Source organism: Polyodon spathula, chromosome 6, assembly GCF_017654505.1.
Source record: "Polyodon spathula isolate WHYD16114869_AA chromosome 6, ASM1765450v1, whole genome shotgun sequence".
NCBI lineage: Eukaryota > Metazoa > Chordata > Actinopteri > Acipenseriformes > Polyodontidae > Polyodon > Polyodon spathula.
The window spans coordinates 47,927,489-47,951,353 of record NC_054539.1 but is presented as its reverse complement, the minus strand read 5'-3'; the positions used below and the strand labels follow the sequence as shown (position 1 = coordinate 47,951,353).

The 23,865-nt window shown below is 37.0% G+C and overlaps 1 protein-coding gene across 3 annotated transcripts; it reads left to right on the top strand.

The window, feature by feature from the left end:
• Positions 1 to 2,096: 2,096 nt before the first annotated feature.
• On the top strand, positions 2,097 to 22,718 carry LOC121317262 (N-acetyllactosaminide beta-1,3-N-acetylglucosaminyltransferase 2-like). 3 transcript variants are annotated; one of them, XM_041253002.1, is made up of 3 exons: positions 2,097 to 3,352; positions 16,383 to 16,417; positions 19,344 to 22,718. In XM_041253002.1, exon 3 carries the CDS (start codon positions 19,353 to 19,355, stop codon positions 20,541 to 20,543), a length of 1,191 nt encoding a protein of 396 aa, XP_041108936.1. In that variant the 5' UTR covers positions 2,097 to 3,352; positions 16,383 to 16,417; positions 19,344 to 19,352; the 3' UTR covers positions 20,544 to 22,718. The 3 variants fall into 3 exon arrangements, with proteins under 3 accessions (XP_041108936.1, XP_041108935.1, XP_041108934.1); XM_041253001.1 differs by having other exon boundaries at positions 16,377 to 16,417; XM_041253000.1 differs by lacking the exon at positions 16,383 to 16,417.
• Positions 22,719 to 23,865: the final 1,147 nt, after the last annotated feature.

Sequence of the window (23,865 nt, the reverse complement as noted above, 5' to 3'; positions counted from 1 at the left end):
AACTGGTTTTCTGAACATCAGTAAACTTTACATGCAATTTTATTATACCACATACTGTAAATATACATCAATATACCAATCGAAATAGACATTGTGTTTGACCCCGAGCAAGTCACGTAACCTTGTGCTCCGTTCTTCGGATGAGACATAAAACCAATGTCCTATTGTAAGTGACTGCAGCAGCAGTTGTGATTCATTGTTCACCTCCAAGTTTCTGTAAGTCGTTTTGAATAAAAGTGTCTAAGTGACTAAATTATAATAATAATACACCCACAACCAAACCAAACACTATTAACTAATTGCACATTGTTATCATAGTTTTTGTCATTTGATATCTCACAGTAAGGACAACAGTGCCTAACTGAAATGTACATGTCATTGATGGTGTTGATTTATTTGCCATGACACTGATAGATCATGCTTTGTTTGTACAGTTTTAAAGCCATGCCGGATGTATGTACAGGACAGTTGTGCAGTATTACTTCATCAAGTGCTTTGGAAAATGTGGGTTGGCTGTTTGACCTTTATAAGCTAAAAATATTCAAAAAATGAACTGTTGACCATGAGACAAGCATTTGTGACTCGATTTTTTTTTCCTTCCTGAAAGTAAAATAAAACACAATTTTACAAAACAAGAAACAAACAACCATGACTAATTTAAGCACTCAAAAGTGTGCCTATGGTAGTAGTTCCTAGTTATGGAGCACTGACACTTTGATTTTCCTATTGGATTTTGAGGTAAACACCTTGGTTAATCTGTCTCAATGTTCTTTCAACAGTGTTATCATTGTAGTCATTGCCTGCAAACGTCCATGAGAGACCTAAATAATGTATACTTGTTGGTATAGAAATCTAAAATGATTAAGCAATAGTTTCCATGGCAGTTTTAAGGCTTATTTTTATGGCAAGCCATTTTAAGATGTAATCTGTAATCATTTGGCATAATATTCATTAAAATGTACTGTTATTTAATAGCAGTGTACAGAAGCTGAAGTGAGGAAGTCAATTTGCTTGCCTCTTTTTAGCACTGGCAATGTCAACTATCCTTCAAGTGAAACCAGTGAAAAACAAATCCACATTGACATTTAGTAAATAGAACAGGTTTAGATCTAAGGCAGGAGTCATGTAAGGGCCTTGATCCTATCCCCAGGGGGCATCATTATTATGAGGAGATTTCTGAACATAATGTGGAACTGGGGGTAAAGTCCACATGATTTACTACCCAGATAGAAAAACACATGCCTTGTTGTTGTAATCAGGCCAGCATTAAAGAAGGATTTTAACCTAACATTGTAACAGCTCTCTGTCAGTACTTACATTAAAGATTATATATATATATGGCGATGTTGTAATTGAGCTGTTTCAGTTTGGCTTTTACGAGTGCCAGTGGAGTTGGCGGATTACATTTATATTCAGCTGCTGGCGGTTGATGCAGGAGCATATATTGTGAGTTCACAGGGAGACGTGGTGACAAGAAGCCTACCCTTATAAATGTTTCCCATAGTAAAAGCATAGCAAAGTGTAAGAAAGCACAGTCAAAGCATGGTAATCCATAAGTGAGCATTGTAAAGCACAGAGAGATATGGAAAAGCATTAGAAAAACATGGCAAACCAGGGTAAACTATGGTAAATGCATAGTGTGTGTGTGTGTATATATATATATATATATATATATATATATATATATATAATATATATATATATATATATATATATATATATAGTGCTGATACATTGTACTGAAATGTTTCAAAATAAGCCCATATCTCCCTTTATGGATTGTAAACAAACTGGAATAAGAAAGGGGTCTGTGCAACCGATCCCACAGCCAGAATGACCAATGACCAGAGGCACAAATTGATTTGATTTAAAAGAAACCAATTTTTATGTGTGGAATAAACACCTGGTATTAATATTCCAATAAAAAAGGGCAATTTTGCCTCTGCACACCATCAGCAGAGTAAAGTTATCACGATTTTAGGTGAAAGTCTTTTCAATTCTGGACCAATCAGACCTCCAACATTCAGGGTTTCTGTATAATAGTAATAATACAGAGCTTAACAAAAGATCCAATCTGTTCCTGGGGATGGATGGAGCCTGATAATGGAGAATAACAATACTAGCAAGGTTAGGTGGAGGAGAGGCATAAAGGCGTGGGTTAAATGACCACTCTTATAATGTCCACACGTTATTGTTATACCCTGTTTAAAGTCCGAAGAAAGGAATTATTTTTCTTTTTTTTTTAAATGCATAGTATCCAGTTTATTTTTATTGCCATCGAGGCCCTGTATATGATATAAATTAAATTTCAGAATAACATCTGTGAAATGTATTGAAAATACGGGTCTGGAGCATATATTGTTTGGCCAGTTTTTATGTGTATTTTTATAAAAAAAAGTATACTAAATATAAGCTATGACTTCGTGTGCCATATTTACTTATAAAGAAGCTCGTTTGTGTTTTTTAGTATTTTGTCAAATAAAAGTAACCTGTTTACACACGATAGCATTTTATATGGTGATTGAACCAACTTCTGAGGTACGACACAACAGCTGCTTGCGGTGTGTCAGTTATTTTTTGGCTACTCTCTAAAATGACGTGGTTACATTTCAGTGCTTTCGCTCAAGCAGTACAGCGGAACTCGTGAGAAGCGATCCTTCTCCACCGTTCCAACCCCTTCAGAAAATATTTGTGTGTTTTTTTTTAACTGATCTCCGCCCTTTCACAATGACGTCACAAATTGATTAAAGTAAAGGAGCGGCCAGTCATTAACACGAGTAGGTGCCGTGTTGTAGATTTGGGTACACCGGCGGGAGGGGTTTGTTTTGCTGAAGACACTCAATAACCTTTTAAAAAAAAAACTATGGAAGAATGAAACTTGCTTGGCTGTTGAAACGTGTGAGTTTACGGCGACAGCGGGTCACAACACAACAGCAGATAATGAAAATGCCTTCTTTGAACTGGAGTTTTGGAAAGAATTACGAATAGCAGTTCCCTACAGAGAAGTGGACTCCTTGCGTGTGCTTGTGATCTGGTTATACAAAGGAGAAATGTGACGCGCACCGAGATGACAGGAACAACTCGAAACGAAAAACTATGTGTTAGGTTATTCCTCGCTACGTTGAAGCGGAAATATAATCTTAAAAACAAAAACAGAATATAATTTCACACACCGGCTCTAACCCACCAGTGCTGATCGTTGTATTGCTACTGTTTTTATTTGTTATGAAGACAATGCCGGATAATTCCAGACGCTTCAATTGAGGACCTGTTGCGTCCACACCTCGTGGATTTTTTGTTTCAGTTTTCTCTTTCAGAAGAACGCCTTTGGTAGAAGCTATAGCACAGCCAGGTGAGTGAACGCAGTCTCCAGACTACCCCGCACACTATAGGGGCCTGTTTGTACACGCAGTCCACAAAATATACACTATATCGGCATTTTGGTAGCACACCTGTATCTTATTGTACGAACTAAAATTGCAGTGTATTTGATTGCTTCTCGAAGTTTATATGGTCCATGACGGGGGTGTACTTATTTATTTTATTTATTTTTTAAAATAATTGTAGACATTCATCGGGAAGGATCCTTTACAATTTTTGCCACTACAGTTACAATAAAACTTAAAGCGGAATAATATGATAAAAGAAATGTTGTTCAGTTTTTTTTTTTTTTTTTTTTTTTTTTTTTTTTTTTTTTCAAAACAGTCTGGGACTGGCAGACTGTTTGTTGGTTTAAGAGAGAATACCAAACAGTAGGCTTCATTCTTAACTTAATTACATGTCTTTGGCTGCACATAACTAAAAGACGGTTAAGGAATCTCTTTGGGAACACACGTATTCGCTTTCTATTTGGAAAAGTCATTATAAATAAAATAATACAAAACAGTGTGCACTGTAAAGGCTTTTGACCACTGGATCCGTTCCATCATTTATCATCCGTCATTCGAAAAAGCCAATCCATTGCACACTATATGGGTTGATATCATACTTCAGAGTGCTGATGTGCAGTGGAGACTGTGTAATGAATATACCTAGTTTCAGTATTTTAATAATAAATAAATACAATTATGTTAATTATTACATAACTTTGTACACAAAAAATGTAAAATGTAGTATAAACATAATCATCAGCAAATGCAGACCATAAACCATCTTATTCTTAATGCACCAAGATGGAAGTTAAAACGTTTTGTAATTATTACGTTTCTACTATGTCTACAATAATGTTACGCAATAGATGATGATGATGATAATAATAATAATAATAATAATAATAATAATAATAATAATAAAACTAATTGTATTGCACAATTGCATACAGTTGTCATCGCATCAAAAACCATGACCAATATTTTATTTAAAACACGCGCTCCTGTAATAAATATCAAAGTTGGGAAGCTAGTAATGAGCTACCAAAAACATTTTACCACAATGACCTAAGTCTTACTTTGTGTGTATGAAACCAGAAATTACATCATTTCATGCCCCTCTTTTCTGAGTTAAACCCAGACCGCTCTTCTCACCTGTCACGCTTCTTTCTCTGATGTGTCTCGCAGGTTAGGCCACTGTTTCCTTACTTCATCGACTTGGAGTATATACATTATACTGTACAAAATCCGTATGTTCATGTGTGCTATCAGTTCATAATTTCATGTTTTATAATACATATAATTCACGCCCAAGTCCACAGCAATGTCTTTACATGTGACACATCGTATTTCCATTTTAAGGCAACTGCAAGAAACCACGTGTCTTCTCAGTCATTTTTCATTGGTCAATGTAAATTTTAACTCCAAAATTGGCGTATCGCCATTTTGCGACAATTACGGACAGTGTGCAAGGTGCAATAGGGAATGGATATTATCGTGTTTTTATTCTTAGACTCGCCTTAAAATCGGATGCATGTTCGAATCCAGTGTGCAGTGGCCTGTAGTGTTTATCACGTTACCGTATACTTCCCACCTCAGCATAATTGTGTGCCATTTAAAATGTTTACAGTGTCAAAACTATCAACCTCATGGGGAAAACAAAAAAAAAAAACTAATAACTAATAGTAAAACTTAATTTTTTAAAGCCAGAATAAAAAGTAACCAAAAGGACTCTAACTTTATGTAGACTCTTGTGTTTTCTTCCTTGGTTTTCTTCTGCATGTAAGAAATGTATCCTTTTCAAACTCCGAAAACATATTGAACCAGCCGCAGCAATTAATAAATAAATAAAAAGTCAAAGCATGAGTATTGTGATTACAATTTTTGTTTACCGGAGCATTTATACTTGTGAAAAAACAAACATAACCCTTGTGTTTCACTGATACAAGTTAAAAATGGCAACGATCAGGAGCACTCGTCAGACGCCTGCTAAATCTAAGTCACCAGAATGGAAATCGCTCATGTGAAAAATGTGGACTTGATTGTGTTTTCCTCCATATACGGTTCACTTTGAGCTGCTAAACATTGATGAAATCATTTGTTATAAACGGTGTTTTTTTTTTTTTTTAGAGCATGTATAATACATTTACGGAAAAAAAACACGTTATCTATCACATGTGAAAGTAGTTATTCACATGTGTTCAAGATCATTTTCTTTTACTGTCATTTTTATTTGTGCCTTCCTGAGTCGTCCAGCCTACCCACTATGACCCTTAATACCCCTGGTCTATATTTTTGAGCAGTTGATTTGCAGTAGGGGGCTGCAGTGTGTCCACACAGTGTACTGTCGAACTACAACAGGTTTAATTATTACAATAGGGTGACCATATTTTGTAAACCAAATCCCGGGACATGCAGTGATGGGAGCACAGCAAGTAGCGAACACTGAAGTGTAAGTTGCGGTGTAGCAGTTACACTCTTCAAATACAAAACAATCTACAAACACAAACGATGCACAACAATTGCAAAAAAATCTCTTAATTTTCCAAAAAAAGTGCAAGCAGAAATTAAACTCCTCAAACTACACAAAACAGGCAGTAACAGAGCCTACTGACTGCCCTGTTGCCTTCAAGCCAAAACTAAAAAGTTACTACTGTAGGCCCTGGATTACATACAAAATGGATAACTACAACAAAACAAGCAATAACTGGCATGACAACTTTTTTGCTTCTGCTAATGGAAATTGTCTCTGATTAAGCCCCTGTCAACCATCATCATCTATGCAGTCAACGATAATATCTGTTATATATATGGTGCGCTAACAGCATAAAATAACATTTGTCGCCTACTGGTGCATTTATAAAACTACAGACTACAAAATGGTTTTATACAGTTTGCATATGTTTATAGTAAAAAAAAAAAAAAAAAAAAAAAAAAAGCCCCTCAATTTTTTACACTTCCCCAAAAATGTCATGGAGATGGAAGTCATCTATAGAAGGAAAACTAGTAAATTGTACTTGCCAGTATTCCTGATGCTGGCTGGGTTTACAGCTGTATTTCTCTGAGTGTGTTTGTTTTAGAATGTTAATGTTCTTGCTCAGTTTGAAGTCAAGACAGAGCAAAGTGAAGTGGATCTTAATGGAACTTTCTTTAAAAGCAGACATTTCAAATCTCTTGGCTCTTTATGCTTTCCCCATGGATGTATATATTGTGTGGCTGTATCAAAGAGAGATCTTGACACATTTAAGATAGCACTGACATGTCACGAACCCCGCTTCTTCTCGGTTTCTGAGTAGTCTTCTCATTAAAACAGGAACAAAGTCTAATTCATACCATGTAACCAGCTTCTTTTCGAGATTGTTTGTTTAAGATATCGACTGACTGTACTGCACAGCGATCATCTCCCTCAAGCGATTTGATTGTGTCATGAAAAGGTGTCATGTTTGCATGGGTGAAAGCAAGCCAGAGTTCAGTGCATGGATCTTCAAATATTTTGTGAAGAACTGCTGGGTAGCATTAAGCAGCATGAAATTAAAAGTAAGTTTATGCGGGGACGAGTTTCGTGAACCGGGGACCGTTCCGGGGACATTGTTTGGCCGGGGACACAGTACCTTATCCGGGGACTATCTCCGGAAAACGGGGACATATGGTCACCCTATATTACAGACGTGGGGTTGGGCTGATTTTAAAAAATCAAATTGATTTTTAAATCCAATTTTTTTATTTACCTATTTGTGCCAGCCTAAAAAAGGATGCTGCTTGTTGTGATGGAAGGATGAATCCTTACGCACATAGGGTTTGTCTTGCCGTGAAAACTGCTTGCCAGTTTTACGTAGAAAAGCATGACCAACTAAGTTGTTAGCGTCTTACGTTCTAAACAATATTCTCCAGGTCATCACCAAGCAACTCATTTGTTAAAGGCATACTGGTCGAACAGAGCTCTCTGAATGGCTGGGCCAAGTGAGGTTTCATCAGGTCTCTCCTGTGTAAATTCAACTCAAAGTGCTTGCACACCTAGAGCAATAGCTGCATTAGCTATTATCAGTAAATCTTGTGCTTTTGGTGTTTCAGAATTAGAAATTGCCTGGTCAAAAGCCTCGGCTAATGCAGTCACTTCTAGTTTGTCTGCTGTAAGTAAGCCCTCTACTTTTAGAACGTGAAAGTTAGTTGTCTGAATGGATTGTGACAGCCTTGACCACAACATTCTGTTCACCTTAGTTTGCTGTAGTAACTTAACATTAGAGGGTCTCGGATATTTTGTTTTCTGTTTTTTAATTGCATCTTCTGCCATACGAGTAGTTAATACAGAGTGGATAATTGATGCAAGTCTAGAATGAGACTCGGGCTGGTCTTTTCTAAAGATGTGACCATTCTCCTCTAAAGCATTCCATTCAATCCCAGATGTATGGGTATCAACAAAGTCATTATTTAGTTGCAATTCTGACTTACCAGCTTTACTTGAGTTTGCACTTGGTTCTAGCTTGTGGAGAACCTGGTGTGGAATAAGACACATCATCTTCAGACCTAGCCTTTTTCAGTGGGGGTTTTCAGCCACTATCAGAGTCAGTGGCTGAAAAATCATCTTTGCAATGTGTAGCCAGGTCGACAAAATGTTGAAACTGGTCAGACATTTTAGTCAGTGCAGATAAAATTGCACACACTATAGGGTCAGTGCTATCCATAACTTCTTTACCTCCAATCCCCGAAGTGAAAAAACGGTTTTGCTTCTCAGTTGAGAGAATTGTATTTTCATTCTCAATTAAACCCGAGGTTTCATTAGCTGTAGGTCTAACTGCCGAAACAGCAGACTCAGATCTAGACTGTGGCAACTGACCATCATTCTCTTTTTTTTTTTTTTTTTTTTCCCCCTTTGAAGACTGCATTGTTTTGCTGAGCTTTTTACCTTTAGTAACTGTCTCTGTTACAGCGGATAAGTCTTCTAATACAAGAATTTGATTTATAGAATTTTCTGTTGACATTGAAGTATTGCATATTTTTTTAAATTATAAAAAAAAAAAAATAATTATTGGACTAACTTTCAACCGTCTGCGCTCGAGCACTAGGCAGATTGACGTGCGTGCAGCCTGAGACAGTGATGTCATAGAAAAACCTTTTATTAACGCAAACATCTTACACTCTTACTGTCTATAAACTAAAACTCTTAGGGCTGTATTCTGATCACAACGCAAGCGCGAACGCCACTTGCCCCTGATTCTGTGGCGCATAAATGAAGCAAAGAGAAATAAATATATATATATATATATATATATATATATATATATATATATATATATGGTATATATATATATAATATATATATATTAACGTATTTCCACTTTACCAATATATTCCACACTGAAATGGTATTCTGAAGACATGTATTGTCCTGTTATAGAGCGCCTGCCAAGTCATTAACGTATTTGCTGAAGCATTTTTGATGACGGTGCAATAGACAGTTGACACTGTGTTAAGACCTGCTGAAACCAGGTTTATTTAGTGGTGTAATCGGGAACTTTTAACAATTGAACACACTATACAAAGCAAAGTAGTCCTAAGTAACAACTGCATGTGCTTTGGACGGACAGAAAAAGGAAATCAAAGAAAGAAAAGTAAAAGAATGAGTGAGGGGTACAGTATTCATTTTAGGACATCCTCCGTTGTCACCCCTCCTCGAGTCAGTCCCTCCTCGAATCAATCATAAGGCATCAGTCTTCCAAGTTTTTTTTGGAGAGTGAGGGTTGGACAGAGTATTCTCGAGCAGGTTCAGAAGCATTTAAACTAGAAAGGAAGGGGGGAGAAATCAACAAAAAAACAGAAGGGAGACTACATCAAAACAAGAACAACAACTCAGGTAAGACAACCATTAAATGTATTTATCTAAATGCTAGAAGTATCAAAAACAAAATTCTAGAACTTGAAGCTGCTGCACTAACAGGTAACTATGATGTGATAGGTGTTACAGAAACTTGGTTGTCTGAGTGTGATGGGGACGAATATAATATTTGTGGGTATACACTGTATAGGAAAGACAGGCAGGACAGAAGAGGAGGAGGGGTAGCGCTATACGTAAGAAACAGTCTTGAAGCCCAGGTGTTAAACCTGGACAAAGAAAATAAAACCGAATCAATATGGGTCAGAATAACAGACAAAAATTCAAAGGGCATAATAATAGGAGCATGCTATAGACCGCCAGATTCAGACGGTGAGCACAATAATCTGTTATACGATGACATTAGAAATGCGTGTAGCAAAGGAGAAGCCATACTAATGGGGGATTTCAACTTCCCCCAAATAAAATGGGAAAACCCGGTGGGTAGCGCGAAGGATGAAATAGAAATGGTGGAAATGACAAATGACTGCTTTCTAACACAATTTGTCAAGGCACCGACTAGAGGGGAGGCATGCCTTGATTTAGTCTTTTCAAATAACGAAGATAGAAAAACTAAAACAGAGGTCGGAGAACCACTGGCAAACTCAGACCACAACATGGTCTCATTTGAAGTGTTTTTTTAAATCCCCCAAAGTAATGACTAAAGCTAAGGTTTACAATTTTAGAAAAGCAAACTATGAAGGTATGAAACAGAGACTAACAGAAGTAGATTGGAGTAAAATAGAGAAAACACCCACAGAAGAAGGATGGTTGTTCTTCAAAAATGTAGTACTAGAGGCGCAAAACAATTATATCCCTAAAGTAGACAAATCTAAATGTAAAACTAAATTGCCAAAATGGTTTAATAGATCAATTAAAAAAAATATTCAGCGAAAAAAGGCACTTCATAGAGCATTAAAAAGGGACCAAAAAGAAAGTACAAAGAAAGAGTACACGGAACTGCAAACATAAGTCAAAAAGGAAGTTAGAAAGGCCAAGAGAGAAATAGAAATAAACATTGCTAAGGGGGCTAAAACCAATTCCAAAAAGTTTTTACCAATATTATAACAGCACAAGAACAATCGAAGAGGAGGTAAAATGTCTAAGAGATACAAATGGCAAAATCATAGATGAAGAGAAAAAAATAGCAAATATATTAAATGATTACTTTTCACAAGTTTTTACAAAGGAAGATACTGACAACATGCCCCACATGTCATCCAGTTCCTATCCAGTTTTAAATAACTAGCATAACTGAGGCAGAAGTGTTAAAGGGACTAGGAGCTCTTAAAATAAACAAATCCCCTGGGCCGGATGAGATCCTCCCAGTAGTACTCAAAGAAATGAAAGAAGTTATTTACAAACCGCTAACCAAGATCATGCAGCAGTCTCTTGACACAGGGGTGGTACCGACAGACTGGAAAATTGCAAAAGTAATACCGATCCACAAAAAGGGAAACAAAACTGAACCAGGTAACTACAGACCAGTAAGCCTGACTTCTATTATATGCAAACTTATGGAAACTATAATAAGATCCAAAATGGAAAATTACCTATATGGTAATAGGGTCCTGGGAGACAGTCAGCATTGTTTTAGGAAAGGGAGATCGTGTCTAACTAACTTGCTTGATTTTTTTGAGGATGCAACATCGATAATGGATAATTGCAAAGCATATGACATGGTTTATTTAGATTTCCAGAAAGCTTTTGACAAAGTCCCGCACAAAAGATTAATTCTCAAACTGAACGCAGTTGGGATTCAAGGAAATGCATGTACATGGATTAGGGAGTGGTTAACATGTAGAAAACAGAAAGTACTGATTAGAGGAAAAACCTTAGAATGGAGTGTGGTAACCAGCGGTGTACCACAGGGATCAGTATTAGGTCCTCTGCTATTCCTAATCTACATTAATGATTTAGATTCTGGTATAGTAAGCAAACTTGTTAAATTTGCAGACGACACAAAAGTAGGAGGAGTGGCAAACACTGTTGCAGCAGAAAAGGTCATTCAAAATGATCTAGACAAGATTCAGAACTGGGCAGACACATGGCAAATGACATTTAATAGAGAAAAGTGTAAGGTACTGCACGCAGGAAATAAAAATGTACATTATAAATATCATATGGGAGATACTGAAATTGGAGAAGGAATCTATGAAAAAGACCTAGGAGTTTTTGTTGACTCAGAAATGTCTTCATCTAGACAATGTGGGGAAGCTATAAAAAAGGCTAACAAGATGCTCGGATACATTGGAAAAGTGTTGAATTTAAATCAGGGGAAGTAATGTTAAAACTGTACAATGCACTAGTAAGACCTCATCTTGAATATTGTGTTCAGTTCTGGTCACCTCGCTATAAAAAAGATATTGCTGCTCTAGAAAGAGTGCAAAGAAGAGCGACCAGAATTATTCCAGGCTTAAAAGGCATGTCATATGCAGACAGGCTAAAAGAATTGAATCTGTTCAGTCTTGAACAAAGAAGACTACGTGGCGACCTAATTCAAGCATTCAAAATTCTAAAAGGTATTGACAGTGTCGACCCAAGGGACTTTTTCAGCCTGAAAAAAGAAACAAGCACCAGGGGTCACAAATGGAGTTTAGACAAAGGGGCATTCAGAACAGAAAATAGGAGGCACTTTTTTACACAGAGAATTGTGAGGGTCTGGAATCAACTCCCCAGTAATGTTGTTGAAGCTGACACCCTGGGATCCTTCAAGAAGCTGCTTGATGAGATTTTGGGATCAATAAGCTACTAACAACCAAACGAGCAAGATGGGCCGAATGGCCTCCTCTCGTTTGTAAACTTTCTTATGTTCTTATTCTGGGTCGCCCAATCAAACAAGAGCAAAAAAACTTTTGGTGCTTCCATTGGATGAAATAGATGTCAGTGTAGCTTCTGATTGGTGCATGTGTTTTTCTTTCTTCTGCATTTAATATGTATACTTTAAGTGTTTTAAAAAGTACTTTAAAAGCTACGATGTGCGATTTCATTATTTGAGTTTGTTTGGATTTAAATTAAGGAAAGTCTTCTTGGCATATGGCTGATGTTTATGCCATGATATATCTTGTTTATGCCATGATATTTCGTCCATGTTTTTAACTTAACTACAGTGATTGTGTGTTGATAAAAACTACTTTTGTATAGTCATTGACCATTTTATAATTTTATACGCTCCCTTCAGTGTAATTCACTGAATAATAAATAAATAAACAAACAAATAAATAATTCCCACCTTTCAAGCACTCCCACCTTTTCACTTCCAGAGCTTGGCAACTCTACGAAAGTCAACCCACCCTGACCCCAACCCAACCACAACCCTAAACCTAACCATTAAAAACCATCCAGGACACTTTCTAGTAGACATTCCTTCGTGCTGCATCTTCATCAAACTTTTTGTGATACATTTTGGGATATTGGAGGATACACAAAAAATTGAATTCGGTATTACAGCGTCCACATTTCTGAGAAATCTGGTGCAATCTAATTAGATCTGGACTCGACCGGTATTAAACACTCAGGGTGGACGCTAAACGTATTTAGCACTTTAAAGCCGGTTTAAAGACATAGTGTGGAAAGGGCCTTAAAATAACCATGTACCACCAGTTGCTTGTTTTTTTTTTTTTTTTGGGGGGGGAGAAATTGATCTGAATAGTTTGAGCAAAGTATGATTGTGAATATAGTAACGCATGTTGAGAGAGCTGCATTTCGAAAGCTTACAAATCTTGCACCATTTACCAAAAGCCTTGCCGAAAGACAGTCTAGTAAAATATTAGCCATAGACAATACTGTTACTGAACTGCTGTGGACAGTGTTAACTTATTTTTGTAAATGAGTCATGTTGTTTGGATTGGTTGTTAAACTGACTGGGATTAAACAAGTACATATTATTGACAGTGTTTAGTGTATAGTGTTATTCCGGTTAAGAGATTTTTTTAAAATATATAATAAAGGGCGTTTTTTTATTTATATTTTTTACTAAAATGCTGCACACCCATAGTTAAGGCATAACACTCAAACTAATGTAAAAAGAATGATGTAATATGTGTTTCTAAACTAATGGAGAAATGAATGTAACATTCCACGGGCCTGCACTGCAGTTTCGTTATGTATTTATATGTTAAATTCCTGCACTAAGGCAACTGATAATGCAAATTTACTATAGCTCACAGCAACCACCTATACAAATACCACAACACCCGACAGAGACAACTTTACTCTGGAATTGTGATCTCGCTGCATCTTTTAGTTAAAAACACATTGTACCAATATTTCTATTAGGTTACCTTTACAAATACAGAACAAGTTATGCAGAGAACACACTGTTTTGCATTTTCTAAAATGCTCCAGCTAACCCCCCCCCCCCCCCCCCCCCCCCCCCCCTTTCCTCCTTTTGGTGTTTTTATTCCCTGCTTCTTCAGTGTGATTGCCTACTAATTCTTTCACCCCTATGCCTGCTACTGTTCTCAGATATGAACTACTGATAAATATACCACAAATGTCACAAATGCTAATGCAGAATTTTTTTTTTTTTTTTTTTTTTTTTTTTTTTTTTAACTTAGCTACCGGACAGTTTGATGGGTTGTGGCAAAGTGGTGAGTGGATACAGGTACAAATGACATTGACAATTACTAACAGGTGCAAGGGTGTTTTATTGAAAATGATCACAATGTCCAGAGCCTGATGGCAAAACACCAGTAAATAATACTGTTGTAAAGTGATAAAGCAGCATTTATCACTTTATTTTGTAATCCCCGAGTTTGACCCGCAACCAAAAGTCCTGTTCTTTTTCATCCACACAAAACACAGATACAGTTCCTGTGATGCGTGATTTATGTGCTCGTGGTGAAAAGACAGTTCCTAATGAAAAGTGCAGTGCTGTTGTCCGGGTTTGATGCTGGCCTGTGGCTGCAGCTCCGGATCATGTTTAGTAATCTTGAAACCGACAATGAAGACAAACACTGTTACAAGACAGACTTATAACTGCTCACATTCTGGTATTTGCAGGGTATCCTTCTAGGTTGTATTCTAACCATTTACAAAGGAAAAGATCACCTTCACTACACCCCCTATTTATACCCTCGCTCATGACCCCTAGGTTGACGAGCGCATCCGCTCCTCCAATCCTCGGAAAACCACGTCGTCTCCTGTCCGAGTCAGTGAGCTTGGGTGCCGTAGCTCAGTCCCCTTCCTAAATGACCGACTTCCACCTTCCCTAAGGAATAAATTGTCATGCCATTTTGTTAAGGGTATTCTGTTCCTTTTTACATAGTGCCCTCACAGGCTGGGAGGGAGATCTAACACCAAGAATCATTCGATCTTTTTTCACATGGGTCAAACTAAAAATTATAAAAACTGAAGGTACTTCTACCAGCTGCTGACCTTTTTTTTTTTTTTTTTTTTTTTTTTTTTTTTTTTTTTTTGAAAAAAAAAAAAAAAAAAAAAAAAAAAAGAATCCGTAGCGATAGCCAAAGGAGATTCCGAGCAGCACGCACGGCTAACATAAGAGCACTATCGTCATGGCAACACTTGTCATCCATACAAATATTTAGGCAGCGCAACAGCCAAACAAAAGAACTATTTTGGCATTTAGACTTATGGTAACAAATGAATGTTGTGATTTAAATTAAGCCTGTTTGACCTCTGCCCACCAGCAGTGCGAGTTAAGCAATGAACTGTAATGCCTGTGTTGCTGTAATAGTGTCCATGAGCGGCATAGGGTCTTTTGGTAACTTACTGTTTTGCAGGTTTCATTTGTTCTGCTGTTTATTATTAATGCAGGCATAAACAATGATACAGTATAGGCACAGCTGGTTAAATTTGGTACCTAAGTGCCTGCCTAAAAGATTTTAGGCATGCTTGTAAAATCATCAAACCATAAGACTTGAGAATAAAGCTGTTGGGAGTAGTTACAAATGTAATCATTAACCTTGATGACTGTCCAGTAGAGCCTGACTATGCATATAAAAGGGTCTCTGTCAATCTGTTCTCTGTACAGCATGTGTCATTGACATTTATAAATCGGGGGACCAAGATTCGAACAGTTGGAGAGCAGTACTACAGTAACTAGATTTTGCCTAAAGTGTCGAATCGAATCCGTCTCTTCGTCATTGAGTTACAGAAAAGGAAATGACTGCAGCAAAGTTTGTGCGCTTTTTATTTTTTGGTTTTAAACAGAAGAGAAATGGGCTGAACAAGAAATCACATGTTTTTAGAAGAAAACAAATGTTAGCTCTGTTTTCCATTTTTTCTAAATCCTAAGTATGCTGTCATTTTGGATGTATAATCGTGGCGATTTAAAATGGAATAATACATCACCTGGTGGGGTCTAATAGTTTTGAAAGTATCTTTTAAAAAGAAGTGCTTTGTTCGATCACAGTTCTTACTCCTCTGTAGACTATGATAGCAGAAACAACTCTTGTAGTTCCTCTTTATGTTTTATGCACGTTTCAATGGTTACTCATTATTTAACAAATGGAAATGTAACAAGTCAGAGGACAACCTTAAAACTTTAACACAGTAGTTTAAGGGGGGGGGGTAGTCCTTTTTGTTTTAGTAATTCCTAAATATAAACTTCCAAAGTTACCAAAACCAGCTCCTGAACAAAGGTTTCTAGGCAATCCTAAATGGAGGCTGCAATTTAATTTAGTATATTTATTTTATATCTGTGACTTCATTACATTTTGTTAGTTTATTGCTGTAACTGGCAGATTTACTACTGCTTGCATCTACAGTATAATCAGTGTGGTGATTTTATACTAGAGGTTCAGATTTTTCTGTTCTGCTTTCAGATTAAAACTTGATCATACTCCTAATAAGTAAAACATCGGGATCCAAAAAGTCCTTGATCTAGAATAGCTACACAATATTAACGAAGAGATATGTCATGTATTGCTACTTTTTTTTTTTTTTTTTTTTTTTTTTTTACTTTTTTACCACATTTCTGGACTGTCAGTTTTTCAATCCTTTTTATTTTAAAAATTCTATTTGGGTGTAAAAATCAAGGAAAGAGTTTTAATTTATAGAAATAGGTGAACGTGGTAAAGACAATAAAACCTCAAGGCAAAAAGGTAGCTATTTGAAAAATGCCTTTTCACATGTCATGATGTTATGTTCTAAATGTGTGTTTTGTTTTTTTTAAGCTACAGCACCTGTGAGAGGCTAAAGTCTATAGCTTTTAAAGGTAAAAGAAAAGGATTATCCATATAAGTTAATTATTGTTACATATTAAGAGGAATAGGTGCATGAGTGTGTTAAGTTTCTTTGGCTTGCTCAGTTAGGGATGACATTCAAACTTTTTTGAATGCCATCCCTGCTTCGATGGTGTTGAGCCCAACATGATCTCACGTACTGTAATCCACTAAACTAAGAAGTTCACATAAAAAGGCAAGCATTTTTTAAATGCCCTGAAGGTTTAAACACTTAATTTATTAACCTTAGCTTTACAGCCTTAATTTGGAACTGTGGTTTGTTGCAACCCCTAATTAAATTTTATAAAATAGATGAGACGGCGTCTTAATATATGACATTAATCCCAAAGCATTCTTTTTTTTTTCTACTTAACATAAATTGATAAAATCCAATTTAATCAAGCTGACTGAAAATATACCCCTAAATATATTACTAAAACTCCACTTTTTTTTTTCCTCCAAACTGGTAGAATACAGTCATGCAATTGGAAGTATCTTCGGCCCTTTTTCAAGTGGTTTGTTTCTCAGTTTTATACGTTTGCTGTTGAATTTTCACCTTTTCTAAAAAACAGGAGCTAATTAAAGACTGGAGATAGGGATTTGAAAATATGGCCCATGGTGTTCAGTTTAACGCAAATGTGTAGAATTTCTTAACAATAGCAAGATAGACAAAGAGAAAGAGATGTGATACATTTTATTGGACTAACTAAACGATAATTAATCGTAAACTTTCAAGACCTCAGAGGTCTCTTCTTCAGGTGAAAGTATGAAAGAGAGATTGATGTTAACAATAGCAAATAACAGTACTTGAACATTCAGAGCCAGAAGTGTAGGTGTGTAGTAAAATGCGTGCTCTGGGTTTCCCCTTGCAATGCCACTGCTTTGTTAGTTTTAGTAGTTGGATAACAGCAAACGGTACAGTGCATCTGGTGTGTTTTTTGTGCTCTAGCAGTTTGTGAATGGCAGTGTTTTATTATATGCATGCTTCATCAATGAGTAAGTCTTGAATCGGAATTTGAATCTACTTGTGTGCATGTGAACTTTCTTCTGACTCCTCAGGATTGGGATCTTGGATACAGTATGTAGAGCAGTCTTTCCATCCGTATGTCATGCTTACATTTGTACAGTGCCATACAATACGGATAACTTTTTTTTTGTATTTACAGCTGTGTGATTTTGCCAGAGTAAAAATGTATTGGCATATACCCGCTTTGTCAATTTAAGGTAGATGGAAATTTCGGTTACATTTCAGTAACTTGAGCAATTTGTCCGCAAAGTATTTTTATAAGGTACACTGAATTTCAGGTTTCTGAAAGATAAATCTTAGATATGTAGTGTGGATAGAAAAGTTACTTGACCTGACATCTATGTTGTCCAAGTATTAAATAGATGAGGGAAGGGTGTACAAGGCTTTGCTGCCTGAATTTTCAAATATATAATTTGCTCGTATTCAGGTGTTGATGTAGGGCAGTGGTACTTGACTGGCCATCGAGATTAAATCCAGTCCAGGTTTTTACTCCAAGCATGTTCTAATGTAGTTAATTGAAGCTGCTAGGGGGCAATTAACTAATTTGGAACGTGGTTGGAATAAAGACCAGGACTGCAGTGATGTAGGGTACTGGCAAAGAACAAGCCATGGGGAACACAGTTATGCAGTTTAAAAAAAAAAAAAAATCCCCATAGGGAGCGCTGTTGAAGCACATACCACATAATTGCCTTTTGAATGTTAACATTATGGAGTGGCACAATGCTGAATAAATGATCTAAAGCAGGGCTTCTCAAACCCGATCCTGGTGACCTTCTGTGTCTCCTGGTTTTCATTCCAACTGAGCTCTCAATCACAACAGCCCTTAATTGAAATAATAATTTGCATAATCAGACATTGGTAATTGTTTTCAGCTCTTTAAACAGTTGCAGAGTTCAAGTTACTTAGCAAATGTTATAAGCAACGAATCAATGTCTTCAGTAGAAGGCAGGGGGTGGGCAGTGTTGATTTTGAGTTTTGTTTAGTATACCTTTAGGTAGCTAAGTTTCTTTGTCATATTACCTATTTATTACTGAAAAGGTGTGTTCTATACTGTTAACTAGTAATTACTGTTTCAATGACACAGGATTTATTCATGTATTTCATGTTTATTTATGTGATTGTGGTGGCAAAATTTGGACACATTTTACAGTTGATTTTCACCAGACCACAGGTTAAAGCCCATTTAAAATTCTATAGGCAGGGCCTCCCAAGAGCTATTTTTTTACAATTACGTATTGTCTTGCAGTGTCTTTTTATAATGCTGTTGGTTTATGTGTACATATTTTAAGGATCTGTAGCAGTCGTCGGTCAACATTGGTTTTGCTTGTATAATGTTTGCTGCTCTGTCTTTTTGGCTTCTCTGGGGGCCCCCTTCTGGGCAGCCTCTTCGCCCACTCCGGGAGTTTGCCTGTAGGTATTTAGAATGTGAAACAGAGTTTAAATCCTGCCACAATGTATGGTCTGCTTGTTTACCCCATTTGAATCATTAAGCTGTTCAGGCCAAGTGGCTATAATAAGGAAAAACTTTAAATATTATGGGTCATTGTTATTTCTTTGACTCCCAGAGACTTTTTATTTCTGTCCTTTTTCACCAGAAGATAAATTGTCAAGAGTAAGATATAATTAGCAGTCAGATTGTAACCTATAATTGGTGTCATGAGGTAAGCTGAATTAAGAGCACATGATACCCACTAAACTATTAACACAAAGGTTCTTTTGACTTAAATAACATGCATATTTTTTTTTTTTTAACTGCTGCTGCTGTTCACTACTATCAAACACTTTTTTTGTACAATGTATTTACAAAAGGCGTTAGATGAATACAATTTTGTAATATTTCATTTTATGAATTCTTTACAGTGGAGATCAAATTCTTCTTCTTGTGTTGACAGGTATGAAAAATGAGTTGCAGGAAAGTGAAGATCCTGGGTATCATGATGATAGCAAATTTCTTTGTTTACATCATGGTGGAAGTGTCCAGGAGTGGTAACCAGGACAAAAACAGCAACAGTAAAGTCAGAGTCCCTGACAAGCAGTTTTGGAAGAAAGTGGTTCCAAGTGAAGCTTACTGGAACCGAGAACAGCAGGGGTTGGACCTCTTATACAACCCTATTCTAACAGCATTAAACAGCACTAGCAGTACTGTAGAGGCAAGTCTGAATGTTAGTCAACTGACTCCCTGTGAGCCTGACCTTGGGGTCATGACCCAAGTCAAGGACTATAACTCCCTACCAGAACGCTTCAAGGATTTCCTCTTGTATATGAAGTGTAGGACTTATCCCCTGGTAGTCAACCAGCCACGCAAATGCAAGGACAAGCCTTTTCTTTTGCTCGCTGTAAAGTCACTCGCCCCGCACTTTGACAGGAGGCAAGCCATACGAGAGTCTTGGGGAAAGAAGGGCAAGATAGGCAACTACACGGTGGTCACTGTGTTTTTGCTGGGAAATGCGACCGGCACGGATCATTTTCCTGACCTTTCTGAAATGCTGCGATACGAGAGCAACATGCACGGTGACATCCTGCTGTGGGACTACAGAGACTCCTTCTTCAACTTGACGATAAAAGAAGTGCTGTTCCTGGAGTGGGTCAGCGAGTACTGCTCTGACGTGAAATTCATTTTTAAAGGAGATGATGATGTTTTTGTCAATACATATAGGATCCTGGAGTACTTGAAGAGCTTAGGCGAAGCTAAAGCCAAAGATTTATTTATTGGGGATGTCATCACAAATGCAGGACCTCACAGAGACAAAAAGCTGAAGTACTTTATTCCGGAGAGCATGTTCACAGGGCAGTACCCTGCTTATGCAGGCGGAGGTGGCTTTCTTTACTCGGGAAGCCTGGCGCTAAGACTGTATAATGTATCTCATCAAGTATCGCTGTATCCAATCGACGATGTCTACACAGGTATGTGCCTTAAAAAGCTTGGCCTTGTTCCTGAAAAGCACAAAGGATTCAGGACTTTTGATATTGAAGAAAAATATAGAAGCAATCCCTGTTCTTACAAAAGCCTAATGCTGGTACATAGCAGAACTCCACAAGAGATGATCAAAATATGGTCCTGGCTGAATAACCCAGAGTTGACCTGTCAGTAGTTCTTAACCAGGACTAACATATGTGTGTTTGAAAAGAAGTGGGCAGCTAATTTTGTACAGTTTGGGCCTTAGTTTAACTGTTTGTAGTGTGGCGTCGGTGTTGCCCAGAACTACTATATTCATATGCAGGTCTCTGTTGACCTAGCTTTCCTTTGTAATTACAATGCAAAGTCGTGATTTACTGTGATCCAAAAGCAGCCTTGAAGAATCTGAAAAGATATGAAGGGTCCTAATATTTTAGAATGAAGTTTCCTTTTTTTTTTTTTTTCCCCCAAATAAAGCAGATATCCCCAGTTTCATAAACAATTACACAACTTTCTTATTGCTAAATGATTTTTTATTTCAGTTGTACAGTTCCAAATGGATACAACTGCCCGTCAAAGTTCGGAGGAAAATAAATGCTGCATTAATTCAAACATAAGTTGAATAATATATGGTAAATATCTATGCAACGTCCCCTAATTTGAGATATACTGTTGATGACTACTCCAAATCAAAGATGACCAAGTGAGAGCCCATCCTAATACTAAAGGTTTTTTTGTTTTAATCTGCTTTGTTTTAGACCAGATCACAGCAATTCCAACTTGGCTAATGCAAGAACAAAATGATTTTCATTATCTGCCTTAGGTGCTTATGCTTTACCATTGTACCAAAAATAAAAATGTAAATACTTGTATGATAATGATGTTGCATAAATCACTGGACCCAATACTGTGTATGCCTTAACAGTGTTGGTACTGTTATCTGACACATTTTTGTCATTGTGATGAATCTGCAAGAACAGAATGGGTAAAAATGTAAATAATAAAGAAGGAACAAGTAATTTGCCTCAATTAAGGAACACTGTAATCTAAAACTTTCAGCTGCTTTACTCACTTCTTACAGTTTGTTCATCGACAGATAAAGTATTAAACAGCCTAAAGCTCCACCAAATGCTTAAGCTAAAACGTTTTAACTCCACAGTGTTTTTCAGGCTGCCCAGTGTTTACCAGTAGCTGTGCTTGCCAGCGTCAGTAAAATAGTCCTAGAGAAATGCACATATTCGTTGTAAGAAGTCTTTGTGTACATGATTTAGTGTTAAGATGTTTGAAGGCTACGAGTAAAGGTTCTCCAAACGTGATCTTTTATGTGACAGCCTATTTTTTTTGTTTGTGTTTAAGGATAACAGAGCTGATGCATTTCACAAGGTACAAATGTTAATAAGTACATTTAAAATATAGAGGCTTTATTTAATTCTCAATCTCATGACAACTTAGTTTTGAAGACCTAGTTTGTTTTGCACATTTCTTTTACTTACTGTGTGTGTAATGTTTGACACGATAGGTTTCTGAAGAAGAGTGTGATATGTACAGCCATCTGAAATGTGTTTGTATAAGATTGTGGATCACTTGTGTCAGTTTTTATCTATGGAAATTGCGTTGGCTCTTTTAAAATAATGGTGGCAAATTCACACGAATGTCCATTTCATAGGCGCAACAATTGAATAACACATGTTTTGAAAAGATTTTTCATGTGCAGATTTTTATTTTTGTAAATGACCACAAGTTTAAGTGGAACACCACAGAAACAGCTGCTTTAATCATTGGAATTTGTATTGGTTTTGCAGCCATTATTTTAGTGTAATCAGAGTATCTTATTTAACTGTAAGAACGTACATGGGTGGCTGTCAACTGTATTGAATACCGCACAGGGTGCTGTACATTATGTATTGTATTTCACGCTCTGTCTATTCCATATTCCCCAGGAACCTGTGTGTATTTTGGAAAACTTTCTGTCCAATCTGGACTATACTGAGCATATCATGGAGAGCAATTGATTCCTAAGAGAGACTGAACCGTGTTTTATGGAATGTTGTGAACCAAATGTGTGTGTTCTGTGTGTGTTTTGGGTTTAACGTTTATTTGTAATCCTGTTCTGTCACAAAGAAGCTGAATATGATGTTTGTTAATTTTCTTCCAAAATTCTTCTGTTGTGTGTGCTTCCTGTGTCTATGTAAAGAAAGTACCTGCTGTTTTTTATTTATTGTTTAGGGCTGATGAAACCTGTTTTCCACCTACTCAGAATGCATATACTCTATTTTTTATGAAAATAACTGATGCATGAAGAGTTTACCAGTTTGGGTATTGATTTGATCATTAGAATACTATATCTCTTAATAAAGTGTGTTTTTAAAGATTTTTGTTCTCCTGATTTGTGTTTTCTTATATTTGTTTGTTTTAAAATAGCCATATTCTTAGGACCTGTAACTAATGGACCTCTGTTTCCTGTGACACCATGCATAGACTCCAAGGTGGTGGAAGGTGCCTCCCAGTTACGTTTATTACATGCAGTTGGTGCAGAGAGGTAGGAAGAGGATATTCACTCCAAATGTGCTCTGTTATTCAGTTGAAACAGTTCAATTAACTTAAGTTATATAAATCTATGGACAAAACATTCAAATGTTTATTAAGTACTGTCATGTAATATATTGTAACACTTCTGCTACACGTGCATTTAACCCAGAAGTGATGACAGATTCAACAGAGTTAAGTCAACCAACCCATACAGCTGCAGAGAAACAATAACTCCAGGGTTAACATATGAAAAAGGGAACAGAACAGTCCACTTGTCCTTTGGAGCCAACCGAAAATCCAATCGTCTGGTCCCAGGATGCCCCGCTCCATACATCTGCTAAGTAGGTCCCAGCATGCAGTTCCTGCGGCCTGTTCTCTATAACATCTATTGTTGATAGTAATCAAGGAGAATCCGAATTATTATTATTATTATTATTATTATTAGTTTACTTGGAAGACGCATTTAAGTGCAAATGTTCCTAGAATACAATATGAGAAATATTAACAATGTATGATTAAGAAAATTTGTATCTTCAAGGACATGATGGTAATGTAATAGTGCCCAGTAACATGGTACTTATGTCAGGTAAGCCCAGTGCACAGTAGAAGAGGTCGATCAAGAGATCTACAATTGCAGTGTAAACAGGTGGGTCTTGAGGAGGCAGCAGAAGGCAGTGAGAGCTGGAGCAATCCTGAAGTTCGCCAGTAGCTGGTTCCACCACAGAGGGACTGGGAGGATGGAGAGTGGAGGGAAAGCATGACTATTCGGCCAGTAACGGGTGCGGAGAGAGCGAGAAGGGGTGTAGGTAGGAGGGGGCATTAGGCAAGAACAAGGGTCTTGAATTAAATGCAAGCAGAGTTGGGTAGCCAGTGGAGTGTACGAAACAGAGGTGTAGCATGAGAGTAGCAAGGTTGGGAGAAAAAAAGACGAGCAGCAGAATCGTGAATAACCTGAAGGGGGCAGGGAGACCAGCAAGGAGATAGTTTAA